The 24268-nt window shown below is 40.4% G+C and overlaps 1 protein-coding gene across 2 annotated transcripts in view; it reads right to left on the reverse strand.

Moving 5' to 3' along the window:
* The window catches only part of crocc2 (ciliary rootlet coiled-coil, rootletin family member 2), a 48049-nt gene extending 24410 nt beyond the window's left edge, over positions 1-23639 (reverse strand). Inside the window, exons 1-12 of one of the 2 annotated variants that reach the window (XM_021315698.2) lie at positions 23565-23639; positions 23313-23460; positions 23051-23166; positions 9681-9778; positions 5376-5520; positions 4832-4938; positions 4099-4305; positions 2339-2435; positions 2073-2162; positions 1836-1970; positions 1557-1756; positions 1180-1362 (exon numbers count right to left, since the gene is read on the reverse strand). In XM_021315698.2, coding sequence (XP_021171373.2) covers positions 1180-1362; positions 1557-1756; positions 1836-1970; positions 2073-2162; positions 2339-2435; positions 4099-4305; positions 4832-4938; positions 5376-5520; positions 9681-9778; positions 23051-23166; positions 23313-23460; positions 23565-23603 — 1565 coding nt within the window. In that variant the 5' untranslated portion in view covers positions 23604-23639. Of the gene's footprint in view, positions 1-1179; positions 1363-1556; positions 1757-1835; positions 1971-2072; positions 2163-2338; positions 2436-4098; positions 4306-4831; positions 4939-5375; positions 6252-9680; positions 9779-23050; positions 23167-23312; positions 23461-23564 lie in introns of those variants that run through there. The other variant, XM_036141559.1, reaches the window with a different exon arrangement.
* Positions 23640-24268: the final 629 nt, after the last annotated feature.

Raw genomic sequence — 24268 nt, forward strand, 5'->3', positions numbered from 1 at the left:
CCTAATCTAGGTGCTTGTCTTTTACTAACCATTCGTCTCCATCTACTCCTCCCTACTTGCATGTTCTTCTTCCATGTTTATGTTTTATTGGAATCCTCAAACACACAGTGTGAATCCTCATGACTTTCACCATCTTTAACCTTATCATCACTTCTCTTTTTAACCTGGCTTCGGCACCTCTTTTTTCCATCCTCATGGTATTTCCCTACCCACCGGCTTTATTCCTCTGTAGCAGGGGTCACCAACATGGTGCCTGCGGGCACCATGTAGCCCCCGAGGACCGCATGGGGTGTCCACGAGCCTGTTTTAAAAACAGCACAGCCCGCCAGTGAGCTGCATCTAAAACTTTATTTTGTTCTGTTACAAAGCATGAGAAATCTATTCATTTTGCATAAAGTTAAGATGAACTTTGACTCTTGTAGTTCAAAGGTCAGTACTGGTAGCCCTTTGTATGACAACACCCATGAAGTAGCTCTCAGTTTCTAAAAGGTTGGTGACCCTGCTCTGTAGTTACCACATCTCTGCCCTCTACCATCATCATAGAAGCTCCACTGGCCTCTCTTAGACATCTTCATTCCTTCCCAGCTATATTATCCACACGTCTCTCCACATTTCATCTTTGTCATAGAGGGGCTCGTTTTCTCTTTGCTAATCCTCTGTGCTTTCGGTTTCACTAAACTTCTTCAATCTGTACTCTATTTTCTCTCTATTTCCTTCATTCATCAGCTTCAGAAAGTACTCCTCCCATCTTCTCAACACTTTCCTCACTTCTTAATACATTTCCATCACTACCTTTAATGACCCCTAATTGCTGTATGTCCTTTTCAACTCAAGCTCTGTGTAATAATTGACAAGCATTTTCCTCCTTCCTTTGTTTCCAGCTTTACCCACAAAATACCCAAACCCTTAAACATTTCCACCTATTTGCTGCACTTTTAATTTCCTCTTTCTCGATTAAAAATCTTCAGATAATCGAACCTTTTTTTAAGAGAATCACAAAAAGAAGAGACCCTTTAAGAGAAGTATTGTTAGAAAAAAAAAAATAACGTAGAAATTCATCCAATTTTCAACCATGTGACATGTGCTACTGATCTAGCTTTTAAAAACATGGTCTTTGAAATCAATTGCGCTTGACAGCATGTTTGTTATGCAATGGTCATCGTTTGAACTCCAACGTACCCTCTGCAGGCTTCCGTGCGCTGGCGTGACAGCTGCACTTCCAGGTCCTCCCTCTGCTGCCTCAGGAGGTCTCGTTGTCTCTGGAGGTCCGATGACGAACTCCTCAGTACATCCAGCTCAGCTCGCTGGGAGTCCACCTCCTGCTGCAGCCCCCAAAGCAGCTTCTCCAGGCTTCCTTTCTCACTAGGAGACACGCAGGAGGAAGGAGGCAAAGGACAACCGAGGAATGAAGTAATCCAGGGTCACAGAGGATAAGATTAAGATAAACGCCTTTTACAAAGCTGTACATGTACAACATAAGTACATTCCCAGTTGGGATTTTTACTAATACTCATTATATAGCCAAAAAAAAGTAAAACTGCTTTATAAAGGTTTACTTAGAGATGAGCTCCAGTGTGCAGCGACTTCTGCTGTTTTCTTTGAGGCTTTCCTCCAGGGCCTTTTTAGCCTCCTGATTTTCTCTCTGTGTTTCCTGGATCATCTGCTCCAGCTTGGTCCTCTCGACACGCTGCTCTTCAAGTTGATCTTTAAATGCGTTCACTTGCTCCAGAGCAGCCTTCAAACCGCTGTGCATCTCCTGCTTTCGGTATGCGAATGACTCATTAGCAAGAGAGATTGAAACTACGTTTTGCTGCTCAATTCTGAGTTTGTAATACCTGTGATTCTTTAACATGTTTGGAGAGCACGTCCTGCACAGCCATGAGGGTACTGTTCTTTGGTGGGAACTTGCCATGGTGAGGTGAAGGTAGCATATTTTCAGAGTCAGGGTTTCCCCCCTCGCTGCCAACCAACTGAAAGTTAAGCAAAAAGGTTTAGAATAATACAAAACATGAAAAACAAAATATTCTTATTAACTGCAGAATCTAAGTGAGTATATATTATTTAGTATTGACCTGATGAATTTGGTCTAAAATGGTTTGGAAGGCTTGGACCTCTGTGTGCAGCATTGCCATCTCTGCTTTATCCTCGGCTCTCTTCGTCTCCTGAGCAGGAAAGCATTTAGGTTAGAAAAATAACACGCACGGAGCGAGTCTGACGTTCCCCAGATTGCAGCCCTCTAGACAAGGAAGTTGTGGAGTTTATCAAGCCTGTGGTCCAGACTACAGACAATTTAGGCCTTTTCTACCAGCCGCCTATCTGCCGCCTTACAGAGTCCTACCATCCTCTCCAGACTGACTTGCATGGTGTGGAGGCTTACATCCTTCTCACTGTTCTGGTTCTGGAAGTGGTTCAAGGTGTCAGTCAGCTCCAAGATTCTAGTTGATAATTTTACAATGAGACACACACACACAAATATAAAACACACATAAACACACTTCCTGAAACACTGTAAAGATTCAAAGATTGGCAAGTAGTGCTCCATGAACACTGAAATAGTCTGCTGATAATGATGATGATGATGATGATGATGATGATGATGATGATGATGATGATGATGATGATGATGATGATAATGATGATATCAAAAACAACTTAGATCCAACACAGAAAGACACTGATATTTTTTACTGTCTGCTGTTTAAAGTGTGCAGGAGTATTTCTTTTTCAGATTTCAGTGAAACTTCATCTGTAACACAGTTTTCTAAAATCCAAACAACTCTAAAAATTTAAGCTGATAACACATTCCAATAAGGATCCAGACATATCTGCCAATGTTTCACATCACATTTTCTTTTAGAGTTACTTCAACCTCAGTGTACTTGTGAAAATATGTTTCCACACCTATTCAGGAGCCATTCTGAAAGCTGGCACTTAAGCTACCTGGAGTTTGGGAGCTGCTGTTTTTAAGCTCATGGACGTACATTCAGATGTAAATAAATGACTTGTCCGTCCCTCCCCTGGGTGGCGTGAGCTGTTTACTTGTTCACCTGTATCTGGATGAGACTGTTTGTCTAATTCCTTTAAAATGAGTTTTAATGCTGGGTTATAGAGCCTCCAGAATTGACAGAGTCAAAAAATGCTCACTTTATCAATTTAGCGAAGTTTAATGAATGAGTACTGTTTTAGAGTAAATATTGTTGGTGAAAACCTTCTCCATAAAGATTTTGAGAAGCATGGATCAGCATCAGCTGCTTGTGCTGATTGGCCAAGTCCTGACCATCATAAAAGGGGTATGAATAACGTGTAGGTGACTGACTGGGTCAGGCCTGCTGGCGGGCTCTAAGTGTTCCCAACCCCAAGGTTTCAGAATGAACTGAAAATAAACACCAAACTCAATAGCATCGACGTCTTTGTGTTAAATATTGTCTGTCTGAAATTCCGCAGACATGCAACACCTCCCCAGATTATGTACCCCTGATCACAGCCTAGAGGATGTTTCTTGTCTTTGGTGAACACAATGGAACCCAATATTTCTCACAAAAGCAGACAGAACATGTGTCTAATGTCTCTGTTGTTACTTTGTAGAGTTCCTTCTCCAGCAATAATTTCAATATATATTTCTGGATGTAGTGGCTGGCTGTTGAGAGCCAACAGTTTTCCAAGTCACTCCTGATCCAGTTTGTTTACGTCCATCCCAGTGGCAGGATTCTCACACATTCTCACACAGCATTGCCTGAAACCTGAAGATTTCATACTTTTAACAACTCTTTCCAGCTCTGGCCTTGTGTATCTGAGTTTTTCTCATATTCTCTCTACATTCCTGTCTGACATTATAGCAAATTTCTGTGTAACTTCATTACATCTTTGCAATATTATTTTGGTACACACCGATAAAGAGCGACCCATGCTTCTTTGGGAAGAATGGTAAATAATGACACTGGAACTGGACTATATTTGTATAAGTCTGTTCTTTTTTTGCCTTTTAGGAAACATTCTATTATTCCTGTGACGTTTTCAAAAGTAAAGCACAATGCAACTGAACTTGTGTCAGTGCTTTGATGAAATAAGGATTCTAAAAAGATTTTGCTACGGCTTTACCTGGAGTTTAGTCCAACTTTCTCTGCATCCCAGCAAACCTGAAGTTGCATGGTCTCCCTCAGCTTGTTCCTCAGCTGCATCTCAAGTGCAGACATTTCCGACCCACAACTAGGGCGCCTCTCTGGTACTCCTGGGTCTAAGTTCTTACACGCAACATGAAGCAGTTGACAAACAGCAACACACTCACCTCGCATATCTGACAGAGTTCTGTTGAAAAGAGTAATATGCATTAAAATCAATATATGAAAAACATGAAACATTGAAAATAAAAAGCACAAACGTACAAATAATTTCTGAGACAAAATGTTACGTATTAATATTTGAAAATAATGCATCTCTTTTCTCTTTAAATTCTTTATCAGGGTTAACTTTGCACTGTCGTCGGTTACAGTAAATCATCTGACAAAAACGCAGCTACCATTAAATGAACTATTAAAGCTAAATCCTTTTCAGTACAGTTGTTATAGCAGTTAAACGTCAAGGGGACTTTCAGGAGTTTAAGAGTTCAAATTATCTCCTGATAGATGATTTTTACAGTGAATAAAGACACTTTTGGCCATCTGTCCCCACTGAGGGACGAATAAGCGGAGGGCTGCTAACCCTGATGACCTGCTCCACTTTGATCCTTCTATCAGAGATGCTGTTGCAGCCGTGAGAGTGAGGCGCAGCAGAGGTGGGGGCTCTTCTTCTACCCAATATTGTTACAGAATTTCTGGCCCAGTGCCCCACTCACCTGTCAGTGAAAGTCTTTAGCTGGGTGAAAGTGCTCCGCAGGGAGGCGGCCTGGCGCCACAGTGTCCTGACACGAGCCTGTTCATGACTCGACCGGGAGGCATGCATCTGCAGCCGCAGGACAAGAGTCTTGTGAGGAAAAGGCTGTAGTAGTTGTGGTGGCTTGCTAACTGTAACTTTTAATTCCATTGTCATCCTTAAACACATGCAATGCTGGCGGCCCTAAACTTGCCCTGGCACATTTACAGCTAAATGGATTTCCTTGGTTCAACAGATGTAGGCCATTTACAGCAGGGAAAATGAATTGTTTGCACAAATTGTCCTCCCCCTCTGCAGCTGGAATGTTTTCACAGGAAACAACAACTCAAAAACTGAACAGGGTAAGAGAGTGAATTCAAGAAACTGGCTATGAATGGAATTCCAGCCCCATGTGAACTCGACAGGGGTTTAATTGCACAATTCTTCTGTACTAAGGGGTGAACTTGAACTTTCCCTCTGCCTTTTAAATTCAAGCCTTTCATTTAGGACCTCCCCCTCCTCCCCACCTCTTGCTCTTTGTGCAGACGAGTTTTAAAATAATGAACATCTTTGCGGGCCTTCCATAAGCTCTCTATCAGCCCCTTGTTGACAGCGTCTACCTGGTCCAGTTGTTCCCGTAGCAAAGAGTTCACTTGGCTTAGGCTGGCACTCCTGCAGACATGCGATATCAAATAATTCAATTCAGTTTAGTTACACAGCACCAATTCACAATACCGTCTCAAGGCACTTTATTAAAAGAAAATCTTTTCAATTTAATCATACAGACGAATTTAAAGCCAAGTACATTCGCTCCAATTTATTCTAGTTATCAAAAAAGGCAGGACATGTCCGGTTTATTATTCAAAGCGGCTGAAGCATATTCTAAGAAAGCCCAACAGATTGCATCCAGTCATTGACTTGTAACATTCCCTCCTTTAGGATAAGCATGTGGAAAGTTTCTGTGCCACTGACTCTGCAGCAATCCCACCTACCGAGCATGTAGCGACAGTGGGAAGGAAAACTCCCCTTTAACAAGGAGAACAGTCCAGCAGGACATAGTTCTGTCATAACCACCTGAAGGTTTGAAAAGACAGAGCATACACACAAAAAATAGAGAAGCACAGACAGAGGAGTACTTTTTGTTAGAGAGAAAATGTGAAAGGACATCGCCAGTACTGGCTCCTTTAATGGATTCATCTAGAAAAGAAACACAGCTAAACAGACACGCTCTGAGGCAGCTTTCAAGTCCAGATGATAAAAGAGAGCACATACAGTTAGTTGTGGTAACAGCTCAGTCATCCACTATTTCTAAGAGAGAAACAGGATTAAACATTTATAGACAGGACAAAGTATATCATCAGTAGAAGGAGAACAGCTGAACAGAACACCAGGCTAAATGGAGCTGCTATAAAGAGAAAGAACAGAGAGAGAACAACGAAGTTGCTGGCTGCAGTAGCTCTGTTGATGCAAAAAGATTTTTTTTTTTTTTTTATGATTGAAGGAGTTTATTAATGGCTTCACTGGTAGTTCATGATTCAGAGCAAAATGGGCATCAATAAAAGAGGCAGAATTTAGTCAAAGAAGTGTGAGTCTATCCACGTCATAAATTTAAATATTTCTTCTTACAAACGCCTTAATTACATTTTCCTGCAGCTCCTTAATACCAAACGTTAAGATTTCAACTCAAACAACCATGATGACTGAGGAAGTGTCTGGATAAATCCCAGTGATCCATCTCTACGCTGTTGTGTTGTTGTTGTTTTTTAGCTCTGTAGGAGCTGCCATTGACAAACGTTCAACAAAAAACCATCACCATGTGTGTTTTCCTTCAGGCCTGCATGCTAACCTGCTAGTTTTCATTCATAAAACAAACAAAATGATTCAGTTAAATAGCCAGAATATGAAACCTAACCCATGGTAATTGGTTGGGGAACTAAACAAATATATGTAAATGTGTATTAATGTTTTTATCTGCTGCTCACACTTTCAGTCCCAGTCTTATATTTATTTATTCACTGGCAGCAGACCCAGATTACACTGGGGGGGACTAAACAGCCCTTCTGGACTGAGAGGGTACGACAGAGCTGGAGGTTGACAGAAGGACATCTGGGTGTCCCTCATGGACCTGGTATCCTACACCAGAGGAGCTATTAACAGAAGTTCTGGATCTTGTTTCTAAACCATTTAACAGACTTGATCAGCCCTCGTTACTTGGGAAATTTTTTCGTCATTACTAAATGTTAAAGACTTGTGAGTCTTGACCCATGATCCACTCTTTAGCTCCGCTCCTGAGTCGGTATTTTCTGTTTCCATTATCATGTTTGATATTTGAACCCGCTGTTATGTATGTAGAAGCAGAAAACAAAAAGTTCTAAAAAGATGAATGAGCACGCATCAAACATAACCATATGAATTTTAAATTCTGTCGCTGATTAATGAATATGGCATGTTTCTGTTATTAAAACAGCTTCCCGAGGCAGCATGTGAGTTTTCATAAAAGCTCCACAAAGCTTTCATCAGCATGGCTTTTATCCCAGCGGAAAAGTCGGGCCCCCATCTATTGCCGTGGCCACAGAAAGAATGGCAAAGACTCAATTTATCTGTCACCAATCTCAAATAGGAGGGGAGAGAAAAAGCGGAAGATTGAGGTTTTTTTTTTAGTTTTTTTTAGTTTTAAGCCTAGTCTTAAAAGTAGACAGGGTGTCTGCCTCACGGACCAAAACTGGGAGTTGGTTCCACAGGAGAGGAGCCTGATAGCTAAAGGATCTGCCTCCCATTCTACTTTTAGAGACTCTAGGAACCACCAGCAGACCTGCAGTCTGAGAGCGAAGTGCTCTGTTAGGAACATACGGGGTAATCAGAGCTCTGATATATGATGGAGCTTGATTATTAAGGGCTTTATCCGTGAGGAGAATTTTTAATTCTATGCAGGATTTAACAGGGAGTCGAGGAAGGAAAGATGAAATAGGAGAAATGTAATCTCTGTTTTTGGTTTTCGTCAGAACTCTTGCTGCAGCATTTTTGGTCAGCTGAAGGCTTCAAACTGTATTTTGTGGACTTCCTGATAGTAAAGAATTGCAATAGTCCAGCCTTTAAATAACAGATGCATGGACTAGTTTTTCAGTGTTACCCCTGAAAAGGATTCTCTTAATTTTGGTAATATTCTGAACGTAAAAGAAGAAAATCCTAGAAACCGATTTTATACTGTATGTGATCTAAATTACATATTCTGGTCAAAAATAACTTTAAGGTTGTTGTTTTTATAAAAAAAACTTTATTACCAGAGGTCAGTTAAATGCCATCCAGGTTAAGTGATTGAGTAAGCATTTTATTTTTCACAGACTGGTGCAAAGATGAAAACCTCTATGGTGTCTGAAATGAAAAGCTGAAAATGAAAAGCCATCCAGGTTTTTATGTCTTTAAGACATGACTGTAGTCTACCTAACTAATTGGATTCATCAGCTTTTATGGCTAAATATAGCTGAGTATCTTCAACAGAACAGTGCAAATTAATCCCATACAATTTTACCATATAGTCTAAAATGGGGGTGTTAATTTTTGGGAACATTGGTGATTATCACAACTAACAACTTTGAAGAATAATAAATCATGTTAAACAAAACAGATTGTTTGTATTTTTTCTGTTCAATCAGGGTTGTATTTATTTTTAAGATATTTTCATGATTTGCTCATTTCAGATCAGTTTCAATCTATTTGATTTTGGCCATGGTCGATACACTGTCTACATCGGGTGAAACTTTATTTTGAAGCTCCTCTAAGTAGAATAAACTTCAAACAGCTAGAATGTCAATTACAAATGTATAGTTCTAGCCACACTGGCCAACAATGCATTTAGAGGACAAACATGTGTGGCACTTTTTCAATGTCTGTGTCGAATTACATTCAATATCAACCAGATCTGCTGGATTACAAAATCTTTACACAGCTCCCTCGCTCTGCCCACACCAATATAATAAAGCATGCCGTACAGTTACGCCTATATTTATCTGTCAGAGAGACAGCCAAGTACACATTTGGCTTAATAGGATGATGCAATGTTTACATGGATGTGAAATGTGGGATGAGATTAAGTTTCACCAATGTGTATCAAAGTTTTGGAACTACATTTACAACAGACTTGGGATGTACGTTACCTTGCAAAAGTATTCACATCCCTTGAACTTTTTTCCATTGTGTCATGTTACAACCAGAAACGTCTGTGTATTTGTATTTAACGTTTATGGGATGGAGCAGCACAAAGCAGTGATTTTTGTGAATTCCAAAGAAAAGCATTTCTGGTTTTCAACATTTTTTTTTTACATACAACACATGGAACAAGGCACAGCTAAACTTAGGAATAAGTTATATTTTCAGGCAATTCAGAATAAAGAGATGCTTAAAACATAGAGTTGTAAAAATCGATCTTAAATCCAGGTATTGTCCAAAACTGCTGTTGACGTGAATAGTTTAAAATAACCCACATATGGACAGTTCTATTCTCTGAAAAATAAATTGCAGTGTTTATCTTAATAAACCAAGGCACGGAAAGCAGCATAAGTCACGTTCAGGCAACTGCTGGGAATATCTTTGATTCACAGATTTCAAATATTTTAGAGCATTTTTGGCTTTTCAACTAAAAGAAATGCCATAGGAGGAGGGATAAATGTGTAATCAGATCAAAATTAACTCTTGAGTTATACGTATCCAAAAAGCAGAGACTTGCTGGTCCTGTTTTTTTTTTTATTTATGTTTGTACCCATTTCCTAAATATATATACATTTAAAAAAAAAAAAAAAGGGCAGGAGAGGTTTCCTCATTAGGCAAAGACTCACCGGCTTCGCTCCTCCTGTAGCTGAGCAGACTGGTTTTGGATAATAATGCTAAAATCCTGCTCAACACGCTTCTGATGCTCAGCTGAGTCCAGGTGGCCCTGCAAATAAAAATACAAACACAAACCACCAGCATCTCAATAACAATGAGCTTTTTGGCAGAAGCCAAGGGTCAGCTTTTAATTGATATTAATGTAAATATTATTACTGAGTAAATGACGGCTTTAAATTCACTTTGATGGATACACTGCTAAGAATAATAATTTATAACTAAATAAATTGGTAACCCTAAACAATGGGGAATTTGATGTTAAGTTACAAATTATAATTTTAAATCCAGCAAGTTTTAGCATGAACTGTTAATTGTTTAGAAACTGTTTTACTGTCAGAAATTTGGAAAATGTATTTGAGTAAATATTGAATCTTACTTAGTTAGCTATTTACTGTTCATTTTTATAGCCATATCTTATAAGTGAAGAAGTAATAAACAGAAAGTTGCACGTTTGGAAAAAATGGAAAAATATTTCTATAACACTGCATTATTCTTTAGAATATTAATATTAAAACTGTCCAGTGGTAATAATGTGAATCAATTTAATTCATATAGTTAAGCTTACTCGCCTTGTAAGATGAGGAATTTATTATGCTACGTACCCACTTGAAAAAGATTAATTCAAGGCATTTTGCTGATTGGATTTGAGTGGTTAACCAGCCTCTAGAATATTCATGTCTACATAAAACTGATCCATAGATGAATCAGACATTCACACATAACAACAATCTCATCTTTTCAGGCTTTGATGTGTTTACAAAAACAGTATCTTCCAGTTTCTCACGCCTCTTCTTGGGCAGAGAAACCTAGAATAAAAGGCAGAAAGTCCACAGATACAGGTAAAGCTGTCTGAACTGTGAGCTTCATGATAGACTTCCAGTCTTTGTCATTGTTTATTTATATTATTATTATTAAAAGTATTTATCCCTTCCAGATTTCTTATCTTTTAGCTTTTGTTGACACACTTAAATATTTCTGATTTCAAAGGTGTCTAGTCGTGCATTAAGACTATAAAAACAAAACAAAAAAATATATATTAATCTTCAAATAAAACAATATACGCCAAGCTTCCATCCTGATAGTGTTTACTTAGTCCTTTGTAAGCCTGAAAAGAACTTTGCAGCAGACAAACATTGTTGTTCCATGTTCCACCAGTACCGCAGAACTATCAGAAAGCAAGATGGCGGCGATTGACGCAGCTACTGTGAGAGTCAAAGACTGTCCTGCAATGCCCCGCAGTAAAGGGACAGCTCAGCTCAACATGTGTTAGATCCCTCTTGGCATCAAATACTTTTTTGCACTTGTTCACACTTCATGGATGTTTCCTCTTTCATTTCGGCCCTCTGCTGGATGTCACTGACTCGCTGGGCACCATTGCTTCTCCTTGTTTATTCATTGTCCACATGGTGACGTAGTCTTGTTATGGGAAATATGCACAAAAGTACATTCTTTACAAACAAATAGAGCAAAAATAAAGTGTAAAACACAAAAATAAAACAGAATTAGCCAACAGGGCATGAAAATTTACTCATTTTCTACTTACTCAAATCTGCTGGGTTTCCTTAGACAGGAATTTTTTTGACCGATCTGTATAATCTGATTGAATTTTACTTTGGAAAGTGCCTTAAGATGACATGTTTCATGAATTGGCGCTGTATAAATAAAATTGAATTAAACTGAATTGAATTTGTGACACAAGAGTCACAAAAAATAATCTTCAAGGGGACAAATACATTTTCACAGCATTGCCTCTTCCTAATCTTTCTTACCAAACATAAATTTAACCAGGAAATTAAAATGAGTGAGATTTAAAACCTCTTTAAAGGGGTCACAAAAGACTGCAGCCAGAAACAGCATTATTTACCCCCTTGTTCATGTAAAGAAAATGTTTACCTCTCAGATAGAAGCAACACCAGGACTAAATTTGAACTAATTTAAAGCACACCACTGTATGCATGCATTCAGTGATTACACTGCCTAGTGAACACATGCATACAGATGACTCTGTATTGGTGTATGCATTTAAAACAATTTAAGTATCCTTGTCCTTCTCACAGTAGTACCTGAGATTCTCCCATGTATCTTAAAATCCAAATGTGTTGTAACCTCTCAACCTTATACGCCCTCAGCTCCCTCTGCACCACCCACTCTCCATGTCGGTGCCAGACACCCTGTCCTCACTAATAGAAACCACATGGCCCTAGAGCACTACAACACGCTGCATGCCTCCAACTGCCCTTGCTGACTCCTCACGTAGTCAGAGAGGACGAGATTGAAAGAGAGGGAGACCCCTCCCCTTCAAAACACTCCAAACCACCATCTAAAACCTTTCAAATCAATCCTTAGACCCCCTCCTTCCCTACTCTCTTCTGTACCTCATCTCTTCTCTGGATGCTTTAATCTCTCCAGCAGGCTCCAAGAGCGCCAAGACAATAGCCTCACTGTTCAACGCTGGACTCAATGACTTTGCCAACATTATTCGCACATTTTCATATGCCCTTTTCAGACATTTATACTACAAATTACATTAAGTGCTATCACGCACTCGGCCAAAGGCTTTGCCCATTTCTCTACGAGAACCCGGAGACTATACGAAGAGTGTTTACTGCTCGTCGTTGAGGTGACAGCCACGGGGAACGAGTTGGGAGGAACAACAAGGGCGGTGTTTGAAATACACAGAAGTGCCGCAGCTGCGGTTAAAAAGGGACTCCTGGAAACAGCTGTGTGTAAAGAATCCCGTATTATGCATGTTTTGGAAAAACTGTAGCAATAACACTGACTTGCTGGCAAGCATATACTTTATACATGCACTTTGAATAGTTAGCCATACTGCATTCAAGATTTACCGTATAGCTTCAACATTTGAAGCCTTAAAAAAAAAGAAGACTTTTGCACAACACAAAAGAGAATAAAAACGTCAGAAAAAGTCAGTTTCACATTGCCTCCATCAGCAAAACTCAAAACAATATTGGAAACACCCAACAGTGCGGTACATAATCAGTAGCCGAGTAATGAAGGGATGGTAATCAGTTACAATTAGCCATGGCTTGTTACTACCATGAAAAGATATCAATTGGTAAATGACCGGTACTTGTATAACGCTTTATCAAGTCTGAGGACCCCAAAGCGCTTTACCCTACAATCAATCATTCAGTCAAACATTCACACGCTGACAGTGGTGAGCCACATTGTAGCCACAGCCACCCTGGGCAGACTGACAGAAGCGTGGCAGCCAAACATCCGCTGCCACTGGACTCTCTGACCACTGCCGACAGGCAGAGGGTGAAGGACGCAATGACTGAAACGTTCGGATGGGGGAACAGGCACCTACACAGGAAATTTGTGAAATTTACTTAAATTAAAGATTTTTTTTGATTGAAGACCAAATGTTATCTGTTTCTGAGTAAACTTTCTTCAATTTGAGTAAGTTTTACTCGGGCAAATTTACTGTGTACTGATTAAAGGATGAACTCCGAGCTCCTGCACCACCGTTGCCCTATCAAAGTTTTAAAAAGTCACAGTTTCATAACCCCTAAAAAATTTTTGTCACACCGTTCCTGCAACATAGAGTTGGCAAGCCCTTCTTTCTAACAGAATGTCATGCTTTGCTGTTGTTGATGACCCAAAAACAGGCAGGGAGCAGGCAGAATCATGTCGTGATGATTTAATGAAAAGATGAAATGAGAGCAATCACAGGCACTGTGTGAGTGTGCGTGCGTGTGTGGGCGGGTGTTTTTTTTTTAAAACGAAACAAACATTTTTGCAGATTTGTGACATTTTGAACCCCAATTCCAAAGCAGTGGAGCATAAAACAGGCAGTTTTACCGATTCTGCTTTAATACTGAGAACATGCTGCAGTATTTTGTATTGGATTTAGTATCAAGATCAACAGGTAAACTGGACTAGTAAAAATAACTTTTAGCATTTTTAACACGGGCTTTGTATTCATTGCACCTTGCAGTTCTTCAGAAATTACAACAGCAAAAACAAAATGCCTGCGTGCATCACTCATCCCCAGAACGGGCAGGTCATGCAGTGCATATTGTCAGGAGAATTTTTCCAAATCAACAGCATAAAGAACGTTTTGTGCACTCGGTGACCAGGTATCCTCGGCAACTCGTAAAAGTCTCCTCCCTAACTCAATGTGGAGGGTTGTTTGTCCTTTTTCATGCACAGCAGCACCAGCGTGTGAGCTTCTTGCCAGAGCCTCGCCCCAATTCCACACGCCACAGAGATGACGCTTTTTTATGGTTTCTCCCCCCTCAGCAGTAAAGCATGAGGCTGGGGCTGCTGTAGATTAGCCATGCTCTGTGCAGGGAGCTCCCAGGGGGGGCACCCTAACAGTCTTCCATGAAAACCACGGTTGTCACTTGGTCGTCTTGCATCACTAAATCGCATCACCCACATCACTAGATGAGTGTGACCTCATTGTTTCTCACAATACACCCATCGAGTGTTGACTGTAACAGCAAAGGGAGAAACCAATATTCTCAGTATTCCATCTGCCCTGACTCAGGGGGGCTTACGGGGCTTAATGGGGGCCCAGAAGTGTGCTTACTGAGCCCTAAGCTATTTATGATCCGCTTCAGAGTACAATCAGTCTTGAGCAGCCTCGACGGCTCCCTTAAGTGAGCTGAGCCCAATCCCATGAGGTAACCAGTGCCATTCTGCAACAGCGTTCACAACACAATTCGTACAAAAACGGCACTTATGTCATGGCATGTTTTATGTCGCCATATGTTAGCGTTGGCTCCTTCTCTTTTTTCATACTCGTGTAAACCGTTTCTTGAGCGCAAAAGTCTTTAGACCGTAAAAAATGTGGTTCGTGTTAGATTTCTATATTTCTTGATATTTATGATTTGTGCCACTCCTTGTATTGTCTCTTTTGATAAATATTTCAAACAACATCAAGGGCTAATCTCGCTTTGATTCAACTGCCAACAAGCAACAAGATAATCATTTTAAAGGCCCTTGTGAAAGCTTTGGTGTTTGAGCCAAAATGTTCTGCCTTACCCATATGGAAGATCAAAAAAAAAAAAAAAAATCCATTCAGTTACCAAGTTATGATTATAAAATTCTCTAAAAGATCTGATAACTCTGAAGTTTATGTAAACACTGAGCGGGGTTTTATGAAAAGATGAGATTTGTAAGGCTTTTTCTAATTTCCTCCTGTCCTCTCCAAAAACAATTCTCTGTTTTTATTGACGTTTCCAGGGACATTCAGAAAGTCATCAACAACATTAGTTCTTTTTCTCTCCATCTTACTCTCCAAGGGTGACATCTGGCCAGGCTTGCAGGCGGCATGTGAAGGGTTACAGCTGCAATCGTTTTCTCTGGCTTGGCCTGAGCCCAGAGGCTTAATAAAGGGAATTAATGGAGTGCACTATCTGTCAGATTCCTAAACACAGCTGGAGCGGATGTTCATCTCCCCCAAGCAGCCCAACCAAGTTACTATCCTACTTGAACAACACACCCCCCCTCCCTCCTCCCATCATATTGTCCCCTGTGTGCTGACTCCGTAAAAGAGCCCCAGCTGATTGTGAAAGCTGTTTATGTATCATCACTGACTATAATTACACAATGTGGGATAACAAACAGAGCGAGTGCAATGGAAACAGGGAGGGCAACAGCTCTGAGCATGTTAAGATACAGTAAACCTTTTGGTTCTGTGTGTGAACAGCTGTACTGATCTATAAGTGGTACTAATCTATGTAAATGTGGTGAACTAATAATACACGCTGCAGACTCACAAGCATGTGGCCAGTCCTGCAGCATTTAACACAAATGGCCCTGTCCTGAGAGACAATGCTACGCAAAAACCCACACATACAGGCACCCACTCAAGACTTTGTGTTTTTTACATGGTTAAAGAACTAAAAAGTTTGCTAAATGCTTAACTTTAAAATCAGGTAACTTGAGAAGCCTAATGTAAAATGCTGAATGTCTTACTGGACCACTTTTTTTATATATATAAAACAAACTGAGTATTCAGAAAGCTTTTAAGCGTACTCCCAGAGGAGAAGGTAATTCATTTTTATTATTGCCATTGATAGTCAGACATTTTGGACCCATTCCAGTAAAACTAGCCTAAATGAAGTGGGTTGTTTCAGAAAAAAAATGTGGAAACAGACAGGGGTAGCATGATAAAAGGAACAGACAGACAATCTTTAAAACCTGACTTTTTCTACTGGAACTGTGTTGGACAAGGTTCATATGAAGAGAAAATAGGGTAAAAGATTCCAGAAATCATTGGCGAATGGTAATTGGTGTAAGAAATGATTTGACCAGGATGATCTTTATCCAACTGACTCTTCTAGTGCAGTATTTGGTTCAGGCAGTTGCCAAGTGTTCAGACAGTAGGGTATGGGCATCTACGTATGTGTATGATATGAGAAAATGCACACTGGCAGAACTCCAAAAGCAACACATAATGCAGAAACATCAGGCAACACACAAACTAGGTGAGGTTTATCCTGGTTCAGCAGCAATTTTCTGGGGTCACCAGAGATCACAAAGAGCGACTTACCCAGCACACAGGAATGCTTTCAGAGTTCAGGTTTAAGCTTAGAGGTATCACTGTAATAGTCCTCTGACAGCTCAAAGACTGGGAAAAAGCTTGGATTGGGTATGATGGATGTCTCTCAATGGTCACACTGTGTGGGAGATCGTTCTCCACAGGCAAACCCAAACTTCAATACTCGCTAGTTTCTATAAAAAAACATGCATTGAATTTTCATGCATATTATTAACAGAGCAATCTATTTTCTAATGAAAACAAAATATAAACATTTTGTGAAAATTCTGTATTCTGTATTCTTTTAACCTTTTTGTGATGAGCTAAATCTGGAACACCATACCACTTTTACAATGCTTTGTTAACACTAACATAAACTTTTTCTGAAATTGGAATTTTATGTGACAGACCAAAACAAAGTAGTGCATAGAAGAGTAGAAGGATAATAATGTATCTTCAAATCTGTTGACAAATCAAGTCTGATAAGCGTGTGACATGCATTAATGTTCTGACCCATTTCCCTGACACCCGTAAATAAATGCCAGCGTAACCAACTGTCTTTAGAAGTCCCATAATTAGTAAACAGAGTCCTGTTGTGGGTAATCTAATAGTCAGAGGTTTGTTAGAGAATAATGGTGAATAACTAGCATTACAGCAGACTGATCAAGGATAAAGATGAGAAGAAGTTTAAACCAAGCTTGGTGGTTAGAAAAAGACCCAACATGCACTTGCATGTACATGCAAGCACAGCTGGCCCGGCTGTGTAAACAAAAGACTCGAGAACAACACAGAAAGATGGTTTTTGACGTCAGAGCATAGTCTATCTGAAATACTACCTTTAGCTCTTCACAAAACTAAGTTTTAGTTCTTTTTATCTAAAATAATGAAATTTTGCTTATTGCTGCTTTAATAATGAAAATACAAAACTTACAGGGAGTGTGGCATAAGGAGAACAGGACATTCAGCATATAAAGAGAATAGACAGACTGACACTACATGACACAAGAATCAAGAAATGGAAGAATGCGACAAAGGACAACAAGGACCAGTCAGCATATATAGAGAGGGAGGAGTTGAGAATTTCACATAGCATACATGTGAGTTAATCAGAGGATAATGTGGAGCAGCTGAGGCAGAAGGTTAGCAGCAAGACTGAGAGAGGCAGGCGTTAACAAGGATGGAGGTGAAATGAGACACAATTAAGTTAAATTAAACTATGGGGAAAAGCCTACCAGAGATCTAGCACGGAATAATCCAATGTACAACAAACATTACACAAGAATAAACTAAGAAACTAAACACTAAGGAATACACTAATATGGCAAAACTTGGCGAACATAAACAAACAGAAAGCCAACCACCTATGGATCATAACAGGAATGCTATATGTGGAGGAAAACTAATAGTCCAAATCACATTGAATACACCCTCTCCATGGTGAAACATACAGTTGGCGTCATCTTGCTATGGGATGACAATCTGTAGAGAAGTAAAAATTGATATTCACAGACACTTTCCATCTAGTCTCACTGAACCTCAGGTCTTTGCAGAGAAGAATGTGTCAAAAATCAGTATATTGGTGTCCGCTGGTAGAGGCATACCCCCAAAAAGACATAATAGCTGAAATAGCAGCAAAAACTGATTATACACAAGGTATTCACTCAGAGACCTAAAACAAATACAGCTTCAAGAGGAGTGGATTCCCAAGGCAGATGACAGATTGTTTTGCACACATGAGTAGTAATCAGGTCTACCTCTTCCTACTTCCTGCTTTCCTTGGCATTGCTGTACTTACCTTTTTGTGATTCTCCTGTCAGGAACCCCCTTTTTCCATTTCCATTCTGTTCATGGATTCCAGAACTCTGCCTCCTCACTGTCACCTCAAGACCCCCTCTATAAATCTCCTCACCACTTCTTTGGTAGACCCGATGGTTCTTGCTGTTAGGATCCCTCAACAAAAATCCACCATTACTAACCTGCCTATCTAAGCTCCAACACTCCCCAGCCTCTCACGTCTCCTCCGGGAAGAAAGAATAAAGCAGTAATTACTGACATGCACCACACACCACCACCTGTCGACCTCAGCCTCTTTGGGTACATCTGTCTTTCCCCATTGGAACTCCAACAGTAAGACCACCGTCACATCCATAATTTTCACATCTTAACAATATCCAACATTTTATGATAACAACTTATCTGTCCTCCTCAGTGCCATCCTGGATTTTCCTCTCTGAACCCGGAAGGACCATTCCATCAATTACCTGCATCAATTAACTGTTCAAATTTCTCTTAGGGGTCTGCAACTGATGTCTGGACAAACATCTCAAACCAAACCAACATGGTGGAGCAATCTAGCCACCGAGGCCCTGTGGCTCAATTGCGGACTGCCCTCTCTAAACAAGTCATTCATCTCAGCAACCACAACTCAATACTTCAGACCCTGGTCCAACAGCACAGTTCTGCAGCTCAAGTTTTGGATCCTCTTGCCCATCAGTCAAGAAATGAACACCAAACTCCAGGATTCCAATTCTAACCCAAAATCAGCTGCTGTCCACTGTTTCCTCAGGTTCTCCCTCCATTGCTTTTCTATAGGATCCAGTCTCCCCTAACCCTTAGCCTTTCTTAGGGGAACTCAGCAAAGGGCTGTGGTTTACTCTCCTCGCTCATTGCCTCGTGGCACAAGGCGGATTTCCTAAAACATCGGTGTACTGTGAGACAAAGCTCTCAGGTAGGCAGAAGCCAAAATAATTGAAAGCACAATTTAACTTTTCACCTAAAAGGCACTCAGTGAGAAATTAAAAGAGGTGTTGACTTGCAGAGATCCATCCCAGTCCTTTAAAAACGTTAAAACTTTCCATCCACACTGGCAATCGTCTTAACGAGCGCACCAAAGGGAGTAATAGTAATTCTCCAGTTTCCAGATCAATCTCCTTAGAAATGCTTGTGTTGCAAAGGTGAAAACAGTTTTTTCCACTGCACCACAGTGACAGCTTAAAGCCCATGCACACTGGCAGAACCCATTTGTCTCCAGAAGATTGGAGGATGACCGCAGGAGACTGCCTTAATTGTGGGTCTCCAAGTCAATACATCTTATCTTGCACCAGCCTGTAAGTAAATAAGTAAATATTGGTGGGAAGGGTTCCAACAAAGAAAAGGTTTGCAATTTCAGAACAATTCCTCCATTTGTATCTACAAAGATCAGTTCTCTGTTCATGCATTAATCAACTCCAGATCAGAACAGAACCCAATCAATCCAGAACTAGCCAAACAGTGCAACATCCTGGTCTAGATCCTCCCTTCACCTGTTTTGGCAACAGCCCTGGATGGCAACGCCCTTGAAAACATTCCTCAAACTTAACCCCTTCTGTTCATTGTGTATGCTGGCAACCACCTTGAACAGATAACTTTTTTCCCTTTCCAAACCAAGAACCTCTTTGTTGTTTTTGGTCATCCTTGGTTTAAGGAACATAATCTCAATGTGTCATGGTTTAGTTTTGGTCTGGCTGTTTTCCTGGGTATTTTCCTGTACCTCCTCCTCTCACTCAGCAATTAGTCACACCTGTTAGGCACTAATTAGTCAGAATTCATTTCACCTGCCAGCCTCCCTGCATAAGCCTCCCTCAGTCTTCTCTTCCCCGCCGGTTCGTCTTCAGTCATTACCAACACCAAGCCTGTCTAAGTCCAGTTCGCTTCTGTCTCCTTCACCACCAAGCCTGTCAGTTCCAGTTCTCGTCCGTCACGTCTAGCTTCTCGTCTGTCAAGCTAAGTACCTCTTTGCTGCGATGCTGGATTTGCTCCTTCGTCTTCGTTGTCTTCTGGTCTACAGTCCTGGTTCCACAGCAGCCCAGCTCCTCCGGGTTTCTCTCTGCTGCCCTGTGGGATTACCGTAGTCCAAGGAAATCTGTCAAGCTTAGTTTGGATTTATCTGTTGCCCCGTCATCCAAGGAACTCACTCGCTGCTGCACCACAGGGATTCGCAGCAGTCCACCTCCAGATCCTGTCAGTATCTCCGCTCCGTTCCTGTCAGCCAGCTCCTGCACCCGTCCGGTAACAGACTCTGGTTCTCATCATCCACTACCCACTGTTTGCAATAAACTCTCAAAACCAGCTCTATGTGTGCATGCACTGTCCGGGTTCATCTAAGACAAATCATGACACAATGTAATTTAGTTTGAATCTCACATTAAGTTAGGTAGTTCCCACGGTTCATCCACCTGCCTGGAATCAGTGGTTCTATCTGTTTCCTTTGATCCAGCCACTGTTCTCTCTGCTCCAGCTCACTCCTCCTGATCTCTCCACCGTCCACTCTGAGTATCCTGACCTTCAGCGGTTATTCAAAAAGGATCTGGCTCTCTTGCTCTCCAACCACAGAACCTGTATATCTATCTTTGAACTCTCACAAGGAGCTACCATTTTCACTAAACTGGATCTCCATAATGGATACCATCTTTTCCGCATCTGAGAAGGAGACGAGTGGAACACCACATTTAAAACCCACATTGGCCACTTCAAGTATCCTGTTATGCCTTTTGGTGTCGCCAACACACCAGCCATTTTCCAGACGTTAGTTAATGATGTCCTCTGGGACATTTTGAACATTTTTGTCTTTGTACAACACAACAATATTCTCATCTTTCCCAAAAGTTTCAGCTGAGATCTGCAACTCCAGTCCTTGTGTGAAACTTTTTCTAAGGCAGTTGCCATACTATTTTGTGGACACATTTCGTTTTTGTTATCTGAAGTTTTCCAGTTCACATTCCTGGGTTCCAGAGCTCTGCCTTCTCACGCTCAGTGTTTGTTGAAGAACTCACCTCAGGACTCCCTCTCTGAATCTCCTCACAGCTTCTCTGCCTACTCCCCTGATTCTTGCTGTCACGACCCGTCAACAACAATTCACCATTACCCATCTGTCTGTCCGTCCTCCAGCGCTCCACCATCTCCAACGTTTCCTCTTGGAAGAAAGAATTAGGAAGTCATTACCAACAAGCACCACACACAAACACCTGCTGATCTCGGCCTCACCATTCTGCCTTGGAACTCCACCAACTCTCCAGCAGCAAACCAAACCATAATTTCCATCATACCTACATCTTATGATGACAGTTTACTCCTCCTCACTGCCATCATGGGTTTCTCCTGTGAACCTGGAGGAACCATTCATTCATTCATTCATTCATTCATTCATTCATTCATTCATTCATTCATTCGTATTAATTAACTGTTCAAACTTCTCTTTGGTGTCAGTAATCGTTGCATGATGTTCTCAAACCAAACAAACATGATAAATCCAATCTAAACGTAAATGGGCAGAGGTATTTTTTTAGGCATTTACATTGACCATCACTTTAAGCTTGTAAGCTTAGCTTAAGTGTTAATAAGATATTTACAACTATGGAAGTGCCTTACATGACCCAAATAAATGATGGGGTTTGAAGAAAACCTGAGAAAAAGTAAAAAAAAATAATCAAAAAACAAAAAAGGGAACATCATGAGACATGCCCAGTCTAGATCAGACTTCTCATTTGTTTCTCTTAAATTGTTTGACAAAGTCAAGGAAGCATATTTGACTCTTGAACATTAATTATCATGATTCACTGGAATCACACACTTGCAAATCTTCAAACAATCACGCTTTTTGTCATGCAGCGAGCTGCGAAAACACTGAAAATGGCAAAACCTTTACCGTGATGAGATATGTCCCGACACTCCCAAAATACTTGTTTGGGTTTTTAGACACTGCTAAATCTGATTCACAATTTACAAACAAAAACTTGGTTCACTTCTTTTTAATTAGTGTTGTTTTACCCACCTAAAAATACCAACAATATAGATACAGACATTTAGACCTGCTAACCGCAGTAACAGAATGAGGGTTGTGTTGTCATTAAATGGGTGCTTTATGCCCAGTGAAAAATGTTCTCTTGCTTCAATGGTCTCAAGGGAGAAGGTCACTGACCTTCATAATTTTCTCCCTAAACAGCCGCTGCTACCGTGGGAGGCAATGAAGGGAGACGCCGAACATGGCGACTAAAGGGGGGGTCAGAGTCTACCTGAGCAGACCACAAGGAGACCCTTCATATCCCACTCGCTACTCTTACTTGTACTTACGAACACATATATTCTGACATGTTTACAGATGCACAAATTATACTTCTATCCAATTCAACGACCACATTCAATCACCTGAACGTTTCAAAAATATGCCGTTTTTATTCAAATATGAGTCTGTTCCGACTTAATCCCTTCTTTGATTTCTCACTCGTACAAACACGCGTCCTTTAATCTTCATTTACGTTTTGCTTATTCAGACCCAAAAGGCTTCCCCAGGAGAAAAATGTGCCACACTGATGTTTGCTGTAATCGGGTTTCTTTCCAAGTGCATTCATCTTTTCAAGGCAAAGGCTGAGAGTAGATGAGCTTCTCATCTCAACTCAGACATGCTGAAACATGTAAAACAATTACCAGTCTATCTATCTGAAAGCAGCTATGAGCAGCGTGTATGTATGTATGTATGTATGTATGTATATATGTATGTATGTATGTATGTATGTATGTATGTATGTGTCTATATATATATATATATATATATATATATATATATATATATATATATATATATATATATATATATGTGTGTGTGTGTGTGTGTGTGTGTGTGTGTGTGTGTGTGTGTGTGTGTGTGTGTGTGTGTGTATAGTGAAACTCTAAGCCAAAACAGTGTGGGTACAATAAACACTAAAAATGCAAATAACATTCCACAATTTAACCTTGGCTTTAAAACGTCTTGCTGCCCTATGTTGCTCCTACCCTCTCTGTGAGACCGGTTTGTTTGACTAGTGGCTGGTCGCCGTCCATCTGGCTGGGAGAAGAATGCTCCCTCAGGGCACTGCTCTCCTCCAGCGTGCTAAGCTCAAGGCTGTCACCTGGGTTTGAGAAACAGATCAAGCATACAGAGGTGTCAAGCTTTGCATCTGATTACACCTGATATGGCAGTGTGAGAGGTTTAACTAATGCAACATATAATCTGTGTTTCTGTCTGGGAATGACAGGCGGATGCTTGCTGTCCTACCGGCTGGCTGTTCAGCTAGGTTGCGGGTGATGATCTGGCAAATGCGAGTGGAGATGGGAATGGCTCTTGATTCTTCTGAGTCACCTTGAAGTGTCAGACTCCTTTCTCCTGAGCTGCCATCTGAGTGAAGCAGAGTCTCCTCCAACCTCTACAATGACACCATTCCACCCAACATATCACTTAAATGAATGAGCAAAACCAAATGAGTGGCGTTGCACTGCCACAGTAAAAGCATTATACTCCTATACCCACGTTTTGCTCGCATTTGAATATAGAAGATGAAGCTGGCATGAGGCATATGCAAATTTGGAAGGTGCTTAGGATGCCCACAGCCAGGAGAAATTCCCAAGGAGAACTTCTTTTGTACCTGACAGACAGACTGAAGCATTTTCAATACAAGTGGTAAATATCTAAATCTACACCATGGTTTAAATTTGTTTACAGAGTTCCCGGATAATATGACATTTTTAATTACTTCTGCTATTTTTGTGAGGCATTTAAAACTGGATCTAAACAAGAAATTTGATCTGTATGTGGTATATATATATATATATATATATATATATATATATATATATATATATATATATATATATATATATATATATAAAATTATCAATGCCAATATGCACTTTTACACAGAAAAGTGTGTGTAGTTTTGTGTTCTTATTCCCTATGTGGGCCTGCTTCCTTGTTAGCAGAGCTGTTGCACGTATTACTCACAAACAACAGCGAAAACACAGACACCAAGTGAAGTGTGTTATACTAAATGACTTAACTTTAGGTACATTTTACTTAAAGGGGCCATGAAAACAAATACAATTTTCCTGAGATTTGGGGGGTATAATATGATCTGCTGTGGTCTGATGAGGCCATGCGAATGTCCAAAGTGTGTACCAAAGGACCTGCTCTATTTGCTAAAAAACGGTTAGATTAGAAAATTCTTTATGTTTTTA

The sequence above is a fragment of the Fundulus heteroclitus genome, chromosome 9 (genome assembly GCF_011125445.2).
Source record: "Fundulus heteroclitus isolate FHET01 chromosome 9, MU-UCD_Fhet_4.1, whole genome shotgun sequence".
Lineage (NCBI taxonomy): Eukaryota > Metazoa > Chordata > Actinopteri > Cyprinodontiformes > Fundulidae > Fundulus > Fundulus heteroclitus.